Consider the following 18,869-nt stretch of genomic DNA (forward strand, 5'->3'; position numbering starts at 1 on the left):
TTAGTTCATTGTGATTCTTCTATCTGAAATATTGATATTGCATTATCCTATTATAGTCCAATTTATCTCATACTATAGATTATATGGTGTGTTGTAGATCACAGAAGATCATATAATTGGAAAAAGTTGAGATATAAATTGAGTTCACAATCGAGGCAACTATGGACGAGTTGCTGGTTTAGATTGTAGCATAAATGGATAAATAGTTTGTCTTGGCTATTTATTTATGCTAGTACCTTCGTGTATGGAACATGATCACAGTGAGATGAATTCTTATATTCTGACTAATTAAGAATCAAGATCTCGATGACTTAAATAGTCTTAACCTTAATTGAATTAATCGGTGTGGATAATTAATTGACTATTGCTTTGATTTATCATGGGTGAGAGTTCTTTTGAAGTTCAATATACTCGATATTTTGGGTGATAACAATTATTATTTAACATGCGATTATATTGCAATAAGGATATGTGTCCTGCTAATAACAGGATGATAATATCCTCTCGAGGAACTTAATAAGTTTATCGTATTAAACCCTGCAGGCGAAATTAGTTCCAATATATAATAAGTTCAAGTGGTAGCACTCGAGATGTCGTTTATAACTGAATGATTGATTAATTAATTAATCAGTCGTCAGAGGAATTAATTAATTAATGGATATTGGATATCTTAAACACGGGGATTAATTAAGTCTAATACTAGCCCCGACTCACCTAAAGAAAAAAGAGGTGATTCAGTATTAATTTTCAAGTGGAATAAATTAATACTTGTGTCTCGATTTTATTCTGGGCTAAATAAGAAAATCGAGCACTGGGAGGCCAAACTTTATTCGAGCTAGTAGATCCCCGCTTGGCCCAATAAAGGCGTAATTCCATGGGGTCATCCCTTTTCTCTTTTATTCTCTCTTGGGCTCTATTTGATTTAATTAAGTTTATAGGCTTATTATTTATGTATGGCTAATACCTAGTATAAATAATAAGGAAGCCCTAAAACTTAATTACTTCTACGCTTACGTGAGACCAAAAAAAGAGAGTTCTATGAGAATAGAAAGAAAGAGAAGGGAGACGCCATTCCTAGAAGGTGGAAAAGACTTGAAGCTCGTTGTCATCCAACGTCAAGTCTTGCCGGGAAACAAGTCGGAAGATTCACTCTATATTTGCTCATCCCCGAATTTGCAAGTAAGATTTGTTCTCTTTTAATAGGCACGAATGATTTTTGTATGTATTCGTTTGGCATCCGGAATAGGTCACGGGCACGTGAATCATACGTCAAAATATGGTTCCTTCACGCATGAAGTTGAGGAGATTAAAAAGGCGGTTCGGTTGGATGTGGCTACTCATAGCCACGTTAGAATGAAGGCTAGATGATCTCGGCCTTTGCTGCTGTGGAACTTTGCTGGATTCGTGTGTGGGACGATGTCTTTGGTGTCTTCTCTTTGATGCATGCTGACAGAGGTTTGGTCAGTTTTATTTTGAACGAGTTTTTCGGCTTGTTTTGGTTTTGGGGCGTTCATTGTTTGGTGGTTAGGCTTGGAGCGTCGCTCGGGCTTTTTTACAACTGTTGGGTGCGCTCATAGTTGGGGCCTGAGTGGTCGGGCTCTGCTGGGTGTTCGGCAATGGAGTGTCTTATTTTCCATCAGCATCGAGCCATTCTTTTTGCTTCTGGCAGATTGGTCATTGAGGTGCTAGAAGTGTGTCGGATTTTACCGACGTCCGGGTTGTTGGTTGAAGTCATGTTCTTTTGGTTTTTTGTTTCGAGTTTTTTGTTGTTTTTCGAGCAGTGAAATGGCCGGGATTACTTAGGGGCGATGGTTAGGCCGGAGTTCCTGAAATTTTTCCACATTCCCTCTGCTCTTTTTTGTTTCTGGCTTCTCTCTATGTGATAGACGAGTACTCTTTTTCTCTCCTTAAGGTTTTTCCCACTGTGTTTTCCTTAATGAGGTTTTAATGAGGCTCGACCCTTTGTCAGCTTTTTCTGCGCTTTCAAGGGTGGTTAGGTTTTCTCCTTTTTTTATATATATATAATCACATTTTAATAATATTTTTTTATTCATAAAAAAATCAATATGCATTTTAAATTAAAGATTGTGATAAAATCTTTAATTTAGTGTAAAAACAATAAGAAATAGATTTAAAATAAATAACATATGATTATTTGAAATTCAATAAAAATATTTCTCACATTTTTCTTCGAGGCACTCTCCCGTGCAATCGGTTGCACCGTGCAACTGGTTTCTGAATGTACACTACTTTAACATACAAATGACACTTGAAGATTTTCAAGTGTCATTTCCCAAATGAAGTAGTATCATTCTGGAAACCAGGTAAACGGTGCAACCGGTTGCACAGGAGTATTTGTGTTTTTCTTCTCTCTCCCCTGTCACGTATTTCCTCTCTCGTTACGTGAGAACGTGGATATGTTGAATTGTTGATCTCTTCTTTTTTTAACTTCTAACACAATTGCCCTTAATTGATGCTATCATTGCAAAAATGGCATTAATTAACTTGGTGGGAAAAAAATTACTAAAAAAGCTGTGTTTTCATATATTAATAGATTAGACAGAAATTAGAAAGGAAAAAGAAAATGTAAAATTTGGAGATGAAAAAATGTGCATGTAGAAGAAAGATTGAAGATTAGAGAGATCTAGAGCCAGGGACATTTATCCAGTGCAGGTGCAGCTCAACTTCTCCACACTCAACATTCCTCAATCTCAACACCATATCCTGCGTGACTTTCCCATTTTCCCAGAGAATAGAGCTGGCTTCCGACAAGCAGTTGTCCCTGTTGGGCACAACCTTGGTGATGAGTGTCCCACTTGGAACATTCTCCAACTGCATCTTCAGCACCCTCACCAGCTCTTTGATGTCGAACTCTGCATCCCCCATTTTGTCGTCCGGAGTGAACGTGTCTCTGTCGTAAACTTGCTGCAATTAAGCACCAACATGTTTCCTTAATTACTTAGATTAATTTTGTGAATTTTGTAAGATTTAAGACGAGATGCCTACCAGCTTGATGGGCTGGTTTGGATCGGCGATGGTCAGAGTGAGCTCTTCGTTCCATTCGGGGTTCAGATTCTTCTTCACCACGCGAGTCTTTAGTTTCTGATTAACGTAATTAGCATGTTTAATCATGTGATCTTGCATCTAAATCCACCTTCACTTTTTAAGCAACAAATTTAAATTCATTGGCGTTTATTACGCCTCTCTGCTTCTGCATGCACCCACCCAAATCTCCATGCATATTACACGGATTGATTAAATAAACTCTCCTTAATTCCATATATATATATTTAAAATAAACGACAAATATTACTCCATTGAGATTCACCATTACCAACCACCTCCAAAACACAGTATTTCTCCATTGATTAAAAAAATGTAATGAAAATTTAACCTCAATTAACTGTGATCGGATTAATCTCGCATTGAAAGTCGGATTGTTTAATTACAATCAACATTCAAGCTATTAGCTATGGTATGATTGGGATATATATATTTTAAAACAATTAGATAAACTAAAAGCGACGGAGTTATAGAAGCAGAAAGAAAAATGATAGGTATCGTCTGTTACCTGCTTGTCCATCCGAACAATCACATAAGGATCGCTGCTTCTGGCATCTCTTTTAGCCAGTTTGAAGCCTCTCACAACTTTAATCCTTAGCAAACCCAATAAGCTATCCATTGATATCAATTGGAATTAATTAATTCTTTTCTGTCTCGATAACTCAAATTAATATCCAACAATCAGCCGATTCGAGTAGAGAGAGAGAGAGATTCTTGGGTTTAACATAGAGTGGGAGAGGGGGGTTTTATAAGAATAAGGGTGTGTTTACTTTTTATCTCTCTAAATGGAAGGATAACCAAAATTTATAGCTTTAAATGTCTTCTCAAAAGAGAAGCTCACCATTTATTCTTCCTTATTTTCACTTCAAGGATGGATAATATTATTCGTTAAAAAATGAAGGGATAATATTATCCCTCCTTGAAGTGAAAATAAGGAAGGGAAAATAGTGAACTTCTCTTTTGTGTAAAATGTGGAATAAAAAAAAATATTTAAAGGCATAAATTTGTATTAACCCTCCTTTTCCCATCCATCAACTGGAATTAAGAATGGTGAAGCCACATTGTTACTGTGTTGACGCGCTAATTCAATGCGGTATTTTCTATATAGAAAGAGAAAGACAAGGCAACAGTTGTTGACTTCAACAACAATGGAATGCTACCTTCTCTTCACTACACGTTTTTATTTCGTCTTTTCTCCTTTAGAGTTTCGATTCTCTATTTCTAAATTGTCAAAAAGATATTACTTCTTCACAGTTGGATACTATTAATAACGTTGAATTTCATATTACTTTAATTAAAACGCAGTATGTATATACGAGTATAGTGGATGGTATATATTATGATACTATTATGTTGATGACGAATACATTAATGTGTTTATTAATCCGGTGGTCAAATTCTTTGTTAACTAACCATGTAACTCTATTATTATAAAACCACTATATAAATCGATATATTTAGAATAATTTTTGCGAATTTATATATATTATTAATATGTATTTAAGGCTACTGTTTGTCACGGCTATAAATTCAACTAAAGATTGAAATATTTACTTTGAGAAATGATTACGAATATAACATAGCTCTGAAAAAATATTCTATTATTATACATTGACAACATAATTTAAAATCAAAGTTTTCTGGTAAACATCTCGACTTTATATAAACTAAAAACTCATAATTCAACCTTCGCATGACAAAGACTGAAGAAATAATTAAAATATTAGGATAATCTGTTATAGCATGCACATTTGATTGACTTAGAAGTGTAGGTTTTATTTTAATTTAATTAACACAGGATCACAATCACTTCTTACGCATATTACACCCCTTATTAACCATCGTATGATATATTATTTCCGTATCATTTCAACACGATGTATTGAATGATGTATAAATTTCACCTCAATTATTAAAACTAATAAAATAAGAGATGCATCACACATAAAAATAGGAAAACCCAATTAATTCTGTTGGAATATGGAGTCTGAGTTTTTTGGGTTGTATGATCCGTTAATTAGGCTTAATTAATTAGGATTTAATTATTGATATTATAAATAGTTGTGTCTTCTCTATATTTTGTATCTTAAATATACTATAGTGAAAAATCTGGCTTGACATTGACATTACCCCCAGACGTAGTTACATATCGTAATGAATTGGATAACAATTCTCGTGTGTTCTTTTACTCCTTTCGTGATTTGCGCGTGTATTATTTTCTAACAACTAGTATCAAGGCCTCCGGATTTGGTGGGAACAAATCACGATGGGTGATGGAAAGATTCCTATTGAGAAGTGTGATGGTTCAGATTTAGACTTCTGGAAAATGCAGATCGAGGATTACTTGTACGGTAAGAATCTATACAAACCCCTCAAGGCAAAACCAGAAAAGATTGATCCGGAAGAGTGGGAGTTGCTGGATAGAAAAACGATGAGTGCGATAAGTCTATCGCTGTCCAATGATGTGGCTTGTTACACGACGGGAGCAAGGTCGATCAAGGAGATTCTGAGTACAGTTAATTAATTGGACAACGAATGCACTAATTTTACACGTCAGTCAACATAGTGTTCTTAATTCTTATTTTAAATTGTAATTTTCACTATGACCAACTCCTATATATATATATATAATATCAACGGAATGAGCCCAAAATTATATAGAGTATTATAATTTCTAAGATATAAATTAATGAGGAATTTTGTGAGGGATTATTATCAGATAAAGGTCCGGATACAATTATTTGACAATATTATGGATGTTGACAATAAAGGACGACTTGCAATTTTTTGTGTAAAAATAATGAGTGTTGAAGGATTTGAGCCTCGCCTAAAGATTGTATATAGTACTCTTTGTGTCCTATGAAACATGATCTAGTTCTTTTCGGCACAGGAATTAAAAAATTAGTATTTTGTGTGTTAAATGTAGTAGGTAAAAAAGTGAAAAGGTGAATAAATGATAAATTTTTTGTTGTTTTTAAAAACAGGTCAAGCTTTATGGGACAAATCAAAAAGGAAACTGTGTGATACTTTGTGGCACGCTTCGTGGGAGAGAGGGAGTAATTCGTTATTTGCTGGTTCTTCTAGAAAGGAATCAGAACTATATGGCGCCTGCATCAAATTTATTTTTGGTAGCCGCCTTTGTATGACTGTTACTCTTAGACTGCCTTTATCGGTGCTAAATGGGGCGACATGGTCGACTCCATGTAGGATAGACAATTAAAAATAAATAAAAAATGAAATGCTTGGAATTGCATGCGGTCGACCACCCAAAATAAGAGACCACCATGGTCTCTCTCTTTCCTCCACTCTACACCAATTGTACTTTGCCACTTGTCTATGTTGTATTGATTTAAAAATTTTACTTAGATAAATAGATAAAACTATTATATTTTTTATATAAAATATTTAAAAATAAAAATAAAAATACCAAAATTTATGTTTTTTCATTCTCTATAAATAGATACCACTCTTGCCATATTTCAATACACCTTGAAATTCTTCAATTTTTCCTCTCTACATATAACACATAGATTTTCTTTCTCTATTTTCCAATGGATAGAGACAATAATTTTTTTCTATTTCGAGTTTGGATTGTTGTAATTTATATTTTTAGTTTGTCGTAATTTAATTTTTATTAGTATATTATTTTTTCATTTTAATTTTTTTAGTAATATTTTAATTTAGGTTTAATATTACTAAAATTATTATGATTAAAAATAATAATAAAATAATTATATATAATGTTGTGGTTTAGTGGTTGGGGTGGTCATTGATAAATCAACAAAAATATAGGTGGTTGGGTTGAGATGAATATTAGTGATGTGGAAGAGAGAGAAATTAATTAAATATTGAAGATGGTTGGATGGTTGGATGGTTGAATGGTTGCTGATAAACATTTAAGACCTTTTCTTCTATAGAATTGAGTCGCACAAACACCATACCCACCTTCTATTAAATGCCTGTCTCCTTTTATTTTAAATTTTATATAAATAATTAATACTCCCTCCGTCCCATAATAAGTGGCCACATTTCCTTTTTCGTCTGTCCCACTATAAGTGGCTGCTTTCTAAAAATGGCAAAAGTTTACTTTAAGAGTGGATTTTTAAAATGGCCACTTTCATATTGTAAAGATAAAAAATGTCCACTAAGATAAAAAACTTAAAAAATGTCCACTGTTACCAAAATACCCTTCACATTAAAAATTAAAAAAATGTCCACTTTACATCACCCCTTTAAAAAATCCCGCAATTCACAACCAGTGTGAATTCACAACCAAAAAATTTTGGTTGTGAATTCACACTGGTTGTGAATTGAGAATTCACAACCAGTCGAATTCACAACCAGAATTTTTTGTTTGTGAATTCACAACTAGTCGAATTCACAGCCAAAATTTAATTCACAACCAGTCGAATTCACAACCAAAATTTAATTCACAACTAGAATTTTTTGGTTGTGAATTCACAACAAACGAATTCACAACCAAAATTTAATTCACAACCAGATTTATATTGGTTGTGAATTCACAATCAGTCGAATTCACAACCTGAATTTAATTCACAACTAGAATTTATTTTGGTTGTGAATTCAAGTAGTTGTGAGTTTGAGTTTTTAAAGTTTGAATTCACAATTAAAACTGTAATTTATTTTGATTGTGAATTTATAGATTTGGTTGTAAATTCAAGAATATTAAGTTGTGAATTCATCGAGTTAGTTGTGAATTCAAGAACATTAAGTTGTGAATTCATCGTCCTGATTGTGAATTCTTAATCTAGTTGTGAATTCATAAATGTGGTCGTGAATTCAAGAACATTAAATTGTGAATTCATAAATTTGGTTGTGAATTTAAGAACATTAAAAAAATAATTATACAGCTCAATCAAATTGGTGTACAACACCAAAATACAACAACTCAATCTACCATCAATTGACTATACATCAGTGAAATAAATTTCCTCTGTTTTTTCACATCTATTTCTCATTCATCAAGCTAAACTAATTCACACATCATCTTCTTCCACAAATTACCCAATTTCCTGCTCTTTTCCCCAATTTCCAGTCCTTGCAATTAAACTAACTTGAAGAAAGTAAAATTGAATTGAGGTTTAGATAAACAAACCATCCCAATTTTGAGTACAAGAGAAAGTAATTTCTGAATCAAGATGAATACAATTGATTTCCCCAAAATTCTGAATTCTTGTAGTGCAACATGCCTTCCCCTAAATCTCTCTATCTCGTCTCCTTGCCGTAACTGCCACACCATCGTCGGCGTCACGCCATCTCCATCTCCGCCGCTGCTGCCTCCCAGCCAATCGCCTCGCCCTCTCTGGACGACGGCGGAATCCGCTCCCAATTCTCGGATCTGAAGCACGGGAAATTGCAGCAGCAGCCACCGCCAAGGGAAATTGCAGCAGCAGCCGTCGGACTAGGGGAGGCGGCGCGGCGGAGTCAAAGGTGCCGCGCCAGAAGCGCGCCTTCTTCCCCGGCCAAGACGGCGGCCAAATCGTACAATGCCAGCGCCACCAACACAATCCACGTCGTCCACTCCGGCAGCCGCGAAAACCACGCCGCCACAATAATCCCCAACACCACCACAGTGCTCTGCTTCACAATTATAGGAATCACATCCGAGAACACGGAGATTGAGTGGCGGCGGCGCGGCGGCGCGGCGGACGGGCGGCAATAGGGAGAGAGAGAGAGAGGGACGGGCGGCCGCCTCGGATTTGAACCCTAGATCTACCACTCCACGCCGCAGGCGATGAGGCAGGGGCGGCGGTGGACGACGTAGAGGAGGTCGGCGGCGTGCGGGCCTCACGGAGGAGGAAGGTGGTGGCACGGACGGCGGTGGAGGAGGAGGTGAGGAGCTCCGGGCACATGTGGAAGATTCGGCGGAGGTCGGCGACGGTGATGCGTGGAGAAAGAGAGAGAAGAGAATGAGAGAGGAGAAAGATGCGTGGAGGGAGAGAGAAGAGAATGAGAGAGAGAAATAGAGAGTACATGTATTTAAGAGAGGGTATTTCTGTCTTTTCAACTACAAAGTGGATAGTTTTTATCATTTTTATCTTAGTGGACATTTTTTATCTTTACAATATGAAAGTGGCCAGTTTTATATATTTGCTCTTACTTTAATTAAGTCAACAATTACTCACTAATTTGGTCAACAATTGTAGGCCACACTCTATTAAAACATATAACACTCAATTTCTTAATCTCCGTGCCGAAAAGAATGTGGCCACTTATTATGGGACGGAGGGAGTATCAAGCCCACAACTTTTGGAAGCTTCTCTTCACTATATATCTATATATGCATATATGCATGAAAACTGGAAACTGGACTCTCTCTCCTTTTCTTTTTCTTTTTTATTAGGACTCCGTTTGCTTTGATAAAAAAGAGAAAAACAATAAATTTTCACTTATTTTTTCACCATTTTCACATATTAAAATGTATAATGAAAAAAAAATTCTCGAGCAAGGTGAAATATTTTCTCGGACTGTAGCTCATTTTCACTCATTTTCTATCTAATGTTGGATAATATTATCCTAGGGTAAGTATGAAAATATTTTCCAACATTTTCTCATCTTCTAATTTCTAGTGAACATATAATAAAAAAAAGAAGAAAAATATAATATTTTCTCATTTTTCTTATTCATTATTTTTCAATGAAAATTTTATTATCAAATTAAACGCACATTCAGAATAAAATACTAGTCTTTAATCCGTCTCACTTTAATAATTCATGACCTTTTCATACATATTAAGAAATATAATTAATATTTTACATAAAATGTAATTTATTATAATACTATTTTTTCCTTAATTATTTATTTTGCATATTATCTTCACAAACACTAAGGTTAGTTTAGTAAAAAGTAATTTAAATTATAAACTAGACTATATCTTGAACATCCCAAAAAAAATTAAGGACTATCATCAAAATGAGACGAAGAGTTGTCAATTTTTGTCTCGCATTAATATCCTTTCTCACATTTACAAAAGTGAAAATTAATGTCAATCTTACTGTATAGTCCAAATGATATTTAGTGCAGTCATCGATACTAAAGTTAAGTTTGCAAAATTTAATTATGAAGAGTTCTTTCTTCTTCCAAAAATTTAAATATAGTAGATTAAACTAAAAAAGAATAAAAGTTAGTATCATTTTTATCTGTTTTGTATAAGTAATACTATAAAATCCTTATTTATAATCACATTCTATAAATTCTGCAACAGCTTAATCAACTTAAATTTTCAACAGTGAAGATCTGACGTAGTAAACAGCGTAATTTGAAAGTTGTGCAACGGTGCAAGTGGTAGAAAATTGACTGAGAAAGCGAAAGCGAGAAAGTCTCATAAATTGTTACTGTATAAATTTTAATGTGAATTTCAATTTGAAAAATGGAATATTCATAACATAATTAGTGCATTCATATTGTCAGAATGACACTAATTTTCAATCGATCTAGAAAAGTCCATTTATATGCACAACACTCTCATTTGTTTGTGGGTTCCATAAAGATGTGACCTCTACATACGCATCATACGTTAATTGTCAAAGAAAATATAAATTTTGGTTTACAAATTATAAATTCTTGCTTCTTTTCTTTTATTTTTTTGTTGTTGCTATAAGGCCTTAATTATACGAATCTACCTGCTAACTATGGATATAAAGTTACTTCACTAACTTGTCTACAGATTTACCACCCATGTTCCGACCACATATAGAATTTAGCCTATAAAACTAGGTAATCCTATTAAAAAATTGAAATTTGTGTACATGTACTAATCTTGTACTAATCTAGCAATAAGATATTCAATTAATGCTCAATACAAATTATTTCAGATCCGAATTAATAGTTATGTGATTTTTAAAAATTATTGATTTGATTGTAAAAATTAAAACTAATTATAATTGTTTAGTTAAATATTGGTTCATTAAATTCTAGTTCCCAATTGGGGAAAACGGGAGTATAATTTAGCCCATTGTGGAAGACTTTAAATCATATAGGCATAGGCGGCCTTTTTTTTCTCTCGAATGAATTAAGTTACTCTGGACTTCTTACAAATTAAATAGGGAGTGACTCAATTCAAAATATCTATCGAAATGATTTGCACTGTACAAGGTTTATCGTCATAGATTAAACTATTTCAAGTCGTATTTACAATTAGGAAGATTAAATAGAATTATTATTCATATTACACAGAAAAAATAATAAATTTCTTTCTTTTTTTTTTTGACTGGGGGGACTTGGGGAGGGGAAGCAGTGGGGTTTGAACCCGTGACCTCACTGTTCATACACAGGAAGTCGTACCGCTTGGTGTCCCCTTGGGGACAAATAAAAATAATAAATTTCTAGACACTCTAAATACGATTTTGATCTTACATCACTCTTCCAATTATTTTAAACATAAACGCAAACAACCAAGCTAATTAACTAAGATGAAGAACCCAAATAGGTCTACCAATCTAAACTAATCAACATTCTAATAAATTTCTCTCTCAAAAAAAAAAAGAAAAAAAAAAGAACAAACATAATTCTGGAATGACAAGCTTTTTTCTTCCACATTTTGAATACATACATTCTCTTAGTCCTAGGTATCTTAATTTTGTATCATAAGCCTAGAACTCGAGCACACTCTATACTCATAATTCTTATTGTAACAGTGTACTCGTTAGTTGGAAACTTACCTTCTATATCTCTCATAGCTCCAATTTAATATCGGTGTTAGAGTAGAGAATAACGTTCAGATATTAATCTGCAAGTTCGTGGAGACTAAAATATGATAGCTAAGTATTGTCGGTTGCAATCCGTGTAAATTGCAACGGGTCACTTCCGTAGTACAAAGTGAAGTACTGACTAGCTGAGACCCGACTAATATGCTGACTTTGCAATTTCATAACAAGAAGTCCCAACAGATAGTGGATTCTCATGCATGCATAGACGTTGATTTACGAGTTTGCTTGGAACCACATTAAACTAATTGTGTTCTTATTTTCTGCACTTACATTCAATATTGCTTTTATTGTTTATATTATTTGCATACTGATGAGCTCATTCATCACAATCTACATATAAAATTGATTTAAGCTTTCTGATCATAAACTGAATACTGAGTAAGTTAAAAGTTAACTTAGAAAGATTTTGTAAAAGTGAGTAACCACACCACCTTATTTAATTTACACAAGTCAGTCAAGACAACTGATCAGCTTTTTAGCAGTCAGTAGGTTTACTAATTGTACTCACAGTTTGGACAGGCTTAACTGGATATCAGTTAGTTTAACATTGGTTAAACTGATCTGCATCAAAAATTGGTTAACAGGGGTGGCGGCGCAACAGGCAGGGGTGGCTTCTCTATTTCCTGAATGAAAATTGCAGACGAACGAAAATTTTGATGAACCAAACTTGGCGAACAAAAATTCAGCGCGGGATCGGATGTGTTTGCCGCGAAAATATTAGGTCAAATAACGAAGGCAAAATCTATTCCTTTTTTCTTTTTCTTTTTCTTTTTTTCACTTTTAATATTCAATTTTTGGTATTTAGATTTCTAATTTAGATTTTATATAAGTGTTACTTTATGATAAAATAAAAAAATGTTATAATTTTTTTATTTTTCAAAGTCTATATCTAGGAATAAATTCAGATTTTAGGATAAACAATTTATTTGTTATTTTTTAAAATAATATAATATAATATAATATTATTTAAAAAAAATTATAAAAAAAATTATACATAACAGTTTTTAGAGACGCTCATACATAACGGTTGAAAAATCGTTGTAAATGACTCTTATACATAACAGTTCTTTAACATTATGAATAAACGTTAGAAAAGATGGTCATAGATAACTGTGGCTTAACGGCTTTAATTTGTAATACCGTTATGTATGCAACTAATAGATAACGCAAAAACATAACGAATTTCTTCAAACCGTTATCTGTGCATATAGACAACACTACATAAATAACAGATTTTCCCAAAACCGTTATCTATTCCTAAAAGTGCGCTTATACATAACGATTTTTGAAAAAAACCGTTATCTATGCACTGTTATGTATGTAAACTTTTGTAGTAGTGACGCACTTGCTTGGGACCAACATTCTTGTTTACCTTGCTCAAGACTTCTTCTCATCTTACGATATAGAGGACATGGCATTAGGTATAACTTGAAGTTTGATGTGTAACATGACCTCTTACTTTACGATTTATGCCTGCAACTTATAAAGGTTGAAGAACTCGTAATTGACCTTGATATAAATAATAAGAAATTCACTAAACAAGGATTCCGAGACTAATTGCATATATTAGCTACGTGGGAAATGTTAGTGTGCTAATAACGGTTCTGCTTATCTAACAATCCAACCATACATGATCTTTGACAAAAACTCCTATTATCTCTTTCATGTGCAAAACACACAAAAGATAATAGGGTCGGAGTGTTGCATCTATATTTCCAAAGATTTCTTGAAGCTTAAATCAGATATTTGCGGCACTATCCATCTCATAAGAATTGTGCAATTCTTTAATCATGGTGTCACTGAGAATATCTCAGATAAATCCGTTATCGTCTACCCATATATGATATTTTTGCATGTTTCTCTTGAGTTGAGTCAACTGTCAATGGTGTTGGTGGGAACACAGAGTATAAAACGTACATAAATTCTTCATTTTTCAAGTGAGGCTCCATAACATTTCTCCAAGCATTATAATTATGAGCATTCAATTTATTTTTCTAGAGAATACACAGGCTAGTTGGTTCATGAAAACACATGCATATTGCGAAATAATAAAATATACATTCATCACATAAGAGCATTCACATCGATATCATTCATTTTTTAGTGTCGAACTGAGCCGGCACTGGTGGAGGAACTCCCACTGGCGAACCGAGGCGGCACGTGCTCGGTGCCTTCGTTGAATTTTAAATAAAGAGTAATAATGTGATTAAATGGAAATGGATATTATAGCGCCTCTTATAGAGCCAATGCACTGGGAATGGGAAGCGCTAAGGTGGGGACCACCAATTAGCGCATCTCTTTAGCGTCTCCCACTGTGGATGCTCTAACGTGTAGGAACAAAATTGTAGTGACCCGCTCTTTTATATATATATTAAATCCAGTAATGCGTGTTATTATTTTTCATCAGTGAATGAAACCCGATTATTATCTATGATAAATTCAGCTTATGATCCTGAATTGTATATTATGGGAGGTCGAGTTATTGGGTTTTCAGTATGCTTTTAATTTTCGCTTGAGTAAGACCGCGACATGAATTATTGAGGCTATCAATGATATTATTTCAGAGTTATAACTGACTTAGCAAAGTCACGTTATTTATTTAAGCGAAATGAAACTAGATTTTATTTTTATAATTACTTAAGTCGTGGATTATTTCCGACTCGTGAGTTAATTAAATCTGCGGATTTAATTTAAATATTAGAACAACGAACGAATTAAATCTACGGATTTAATTTAGTTTCATAGTACAATTACAGAAGCACCGAGACTTAAGAAAATACCTCTTTTATTCACCACAATCCCATTCTCATACCTTACAACTTTTACTTACAAATCCTTCTTATCCTATTTCCTATCTCTTTAAATTACTAACTGCAAAAAGGAAGAAAGAAAGAAAAAAGGGGAAAGGACGTGTGGGTCAGCAGCTCCCACCCCTATCTCTGCATTCTTCTCCCTAGCACACTCAAGTGTGCAGTCCAGCTACCTTCTCTATGGCTGCCCCCATCCCATCTAACCCATACATCGGCCACCCTACTGCCATCAATCTCGTAGATTACTCAAGTGCAGCTGCCACTACACATTTTCAAATCAGTTATCAGCAGCAACCTTCTCATTTCATTCCCTTCCCACACTTAGAAGCTTTTGGAGGAGCAGAAATCTCCATCCTGTGTCCTGCCAACTTCAAGGTAAGCTTTGGCTTAAACTTCTCCATCTTCTTCCATGATTCTACCTGAAATTATTGAGACAACAATATTAATTTATTTCAGTTCAGTTCCAACCCTTTTAATCCCTCAAGAAATCGAAGAACAAGAGGGAACACTCATTCATTGCTCTGCCGAACTTTAAGTTCGGTTATTCCAGTTCACATAGAACAACCAATCAGTTCGAACACAGTCAAGGTATTATACTATCTCGAATATCTTTTCTATCAAGCATTCGTACCAGAGCATGATCAGTTCATTCATGTAAAATCCCATAGCATCAGTATTGCTTCACAGACAAAAAGAAAGAGAACACCTTAGCTCTTAATCGAACACAGACTTAGTCCCAACATTGATGTTTCAATATCCAGTTTGCATACTCGTCAACACTCGCGTAATAGAAACAAACGAGACTAGAGAACTTAGCTTTATGAATAAGACCGGATGCCTGTTCGGTTGAGCCAAGACGACGACGACGATGACGACGGCAGCTCTTGCTGCCTCGGCGGAAATCGGGTGACAGCAACAGCAGCATCGCGAATGGAGCAACGACGCTGAATCGCCGGTCTTCCACAGACGGTGGAGATGGCGGCAGGACCATGGTGGCGGAGGTGGAAAGGAAACAGGGCTCAACTCCCTGCCCACCTTGACAGCTGAATCGAGACCTGAACGGCTCGGAGGAGAAGGCGAGACGACGCCGGCTTCGCCGATTTACGGCCAGAGAACAGCGACGGCGACGGCGATAGTTGTAGGCCGAGATTAGGGCTTTTTCTCCCGCCCTCTCCAAAGGCAGATTGGAAGGGGGAGACGCCGAGCTGATAGTGAGGATTCTGGGCGACGACTCCAACGGAGAGTACGGCGGCAGCGGCGGTGGCATTTGGGCGAAGAAGGGTTAGGGCTCGACCAGGTCCTCGCTGGAATGGTGGAATGAGGAGGAAGCGAGGCGAAGGGAGAAGGTACGTCCGGCCGTCGACCTCGCCGGATTTCGGAGCCGCGGCGGCGAGCCCCTCAGCGGAGAGAAACCGCGACTGATTTGAGATGGAAATTCTCGACTGATTGAGAGAGAGAGCTCGACTGATGAGAAAGAGGGAGAGAGAGAGGCCGACTGATTTTCTTTTAGAAGGATTGGGCCTTTGTTATTTATTCAAATTGGGCCTTGTTTTATTTCAGTTGGGCCTTGATCATTTTATTTCAGTTGGGCCTTATTTATTTAATTGCAGTTGGGCCTTGCATACTTGATCTAAACTTAGCCCAACTGTTCATTATTTATTTATTTGGGCAAAGATTTATTTAATTACTTAAGCCAATGAATTATTTCAATTGAGCCTTTCATATTAATTATTCAAGCCCACTTCTACTTAATTAATTATTAGGCTGCCTTATGTTGGGCCTTCTAATTATTCGAACTTATAACATTACTTTTCCTCATTATTAAGCCCGATTAATTATGAGGTTATAAAGCGAATAAACCGAAGTATTTATTTATTTATTTTCTATCGACTACGAGGAGCGAGATTTATTTAATCGGCGGATTAGAACACCCTGAAGAGAACAGATTAATTTTAGTTAATTATCCGGCTTTATGAGACGAGACTTAGCTTTTGTTTAAATCCGATAGCCTGGATTAACAATAGAAATTCCCTGATTATTATTTCAGAATGATAGTTCATGCATACGAGATTCATGCATAGTTAAATTACGCATTCTCATTTAATTGAGAATTTTCCCTCGATTTAAAGTCTTACGTTATTTTCTCGGATTAAAGGTCGAGCGCAAGAATAAGAGCTCGTCAAGGAGTCACTAATCTGTAGCAAAGCTTTGCTATCAGGTGGGCATTACTTTCATATATATCAAATGAGTTTAAATGTTACGTTCAAGCAAGTTATTTCATGACTAAATTAATTGAAGTTATTTCAAATATTGTCTTGCCATAAAATGTTTCAATTTCAGTATGATATCTATCTGATGTTACTTTTATCATGTAATCGAATTCGGGTCTTGAGCAGTTGATAGCTATCCTGCCAGGGCTAGTGTACACCAGTGACCGTGAGTCATCTAGCGGGTTGGCCGGTCAAGTGACCGTGAGAGGTGGCCACCTCTCCGGCACACAGTTCCAGATATGATAGATTACAAGAGAACTTAGACTGCAGTCGAACTTTAAGAATCACAAATGAATTTAGTAAGCTTGGGCCTTTTAGCGAAAAACTCCCTTGCTGTACTGTTTATGATGGCATGACAATTTACAGTTTTGAAGCATGTATTTTTATACTTAGGCATACGTGCCCACTGAGTACTTTTGTACTCAAGCCCTGCATATATTTCTAAATGTGCAGGTTGAGCAGCTGCCGATGGTGATGAAGTGACGAGCGGGATTATTTTGTTTTATTATGTATTAATGAACTCTAGGGTTACATGTCTTCATACATGTAATCAAAACCTTATTCCGCTGCGTACTCAGAAGTTTTATGCTATTTTGGCTAAGTCAGAGATATCTGAACTTACTAGTTATTTGAGTCTATACGACTAAACTTCTGTTATATTATAAATATCCCTTTTGTTAAATGATGAAATGCGATCCTTCCTTGTTTGATTATCCCCTTTCTACCCCGCTTCTAATCTCCCTCCATTAGTCACGATTTCCCCGGCTTAATTATCTTTAATTAGGGCCGGTCGTGACAGAGTGGTATCAGAGCAGTTCATTTGCTCTGAACCCTAGAGTTAACAAATTTTTCTAGTATGATCACTAGTATGAAAGAGTCAGTCGACAAAAGCTCAGCACTTCATCACATCGTCATGCTCAGCAAGAAAGAAGGTGGTAATGATTTTAAAACATTGAGAAGTTCACGTTTTATATGAATGTACTGATGCTTACATTCAAGTTTTATGCTTTATTGATTGATTAGATATCTCAATGAACTTAGATGCGTTAAGAATGCATGATCACTGTTACGAGAAGAACAATAGAAGCTAGAAACTCAGTTATATTTCACTATAGCCACGGCGAAGAGCTAAGAAAGAGGAAGAGAATCCAATGAAAGCAGTGCAAGCAGAGTGCCACGCACGAATCACTGAAGCAGGCATAGTTCTTCATTCAGGTTGTTCACACGAGACGGAGCACCTAATCGACTATTGCCTTCGATGATAGTTTAAGTACAATATTGCTTATAAGTGATGAGTGCGACTGATGTAATCAGTTAGCTAATCCCTAATAAGCTGAGACTCGCTTCTAGCCTCGATTATCACTAGCTATGGCTTGAGGATAACCTTCATGATTCATGTATGAACTTCAGAGTTAGACTTACGAGGGGTCAAAATGCTTTGTATATGATGTTATAATATTACGATTAAAGCTATCAGCTTATAGTTTCAGATATTCGGAACCATTCTACTTACAGTACCTATCGCAATAGATAAGGACATGACTGAGAATCCCTATTGATTACGATCACTTACTACGAATTAGAAAGACGAGATGTGATATGGGTACTAGTAGTTACCAACCATTATGATTGATCATAAAAGTTTACGCAAGTGTGTAAGACGAGAGAAGTTCTCGAAGATGGTTTAGAGTTTAATAATAGCTAGAAGCGCCGACAGTGGATCAATGCTGAAACAAAAGAATTAAGATTCTAATGAGACCCTAAGGATATACTCAAGATAAATATATATACCTTAACCTATCGAGGACATCGCCTCAGTTAGAACGTCTTGGATTATGCATTTAGTCTGGTAACCGCAATGAGAGCATTGACTAAGGTCATTCTATGACTTAGCATTACACATGGAGACACATACCCTATAAAGGTGCTCAGATGAGCAAAAGCTATTTCCTTATTGAATGCGTGATGATTCAAAAGGTTTTTGCAATAAAATGAAA

General features: G+C 35.4%; 1 protein-coding gene across 1 annotated transcript; it reads right to left on the reverse strand.

Annotated features, from left to right (window-relative positions):
• Positions 1–2,520: 2,520 nt before the first annotated feature.
• Positions 2,521–3,777, reverse strand: LOC131017608 (protein C2-DOMAIN ABA-RELATED 5-like). Its single transcript, XM_057946420.1, has 3 exons — positions 3,572–3,777; positions 3,007–3,102; positions 2,521–2,925 (listed from the first exon to the last, which is right to left on the reverse strand). Exons 1-3 carry the CDS (start codon positions 3,680–3,682, stop codon positions 2,635–2,637), a joined length of 498 nt encoding a protein of 165 aa, XP_057802403.1. The 5' UTR covers positions 3,683–3,777; the 3' UTR covers positions 2,521–2,634.
• Positions 3,778–18,869: the final 15,092 nt, after the last annotated feature.

This window comes from Salvia miltiorrhiza, chromosome 3, assembly GCF_028751815.1.
Source record: "Salvia miltiorrhiza cultivar Shanhuang (shh) chromosome 3, IMPLAD_Smil_shh, whole genome shotgun sequence".
In the NCBI taxonomy this organism is placed as follows: Eukaryota; Viridiplantae; Streptophyta; class Magnoliopsida; order Lamiales; family Lamiaceae; genus Salvia; species Salvia miltiorrhiza.

Bases quoted from the DNA above. Each gene is read 5' to 3' on its own strand.
- LOC131017608 (XM_057946420.1), bottom strand. From the start codon at position 3,682: ATGGATAGCTTATTGGGTTTGCTAAGGATTAAAGTTGTGAGAGGCTTC. The intron at 3,103-3,571 runs GTAACAGACGAT...TACGTTAATCAG, and splicing joins TTGTTCGGATGGACAAGCAG to AAACTAAAGACTCGCGTGGT. The intron at 2,926-3,006 runs GTAGGCATCTCG...GCTTAATTGCAG, and splicing joins CAAACCAGCCCATCAAGCTG to CAAGTTTACGACAGAGACAC.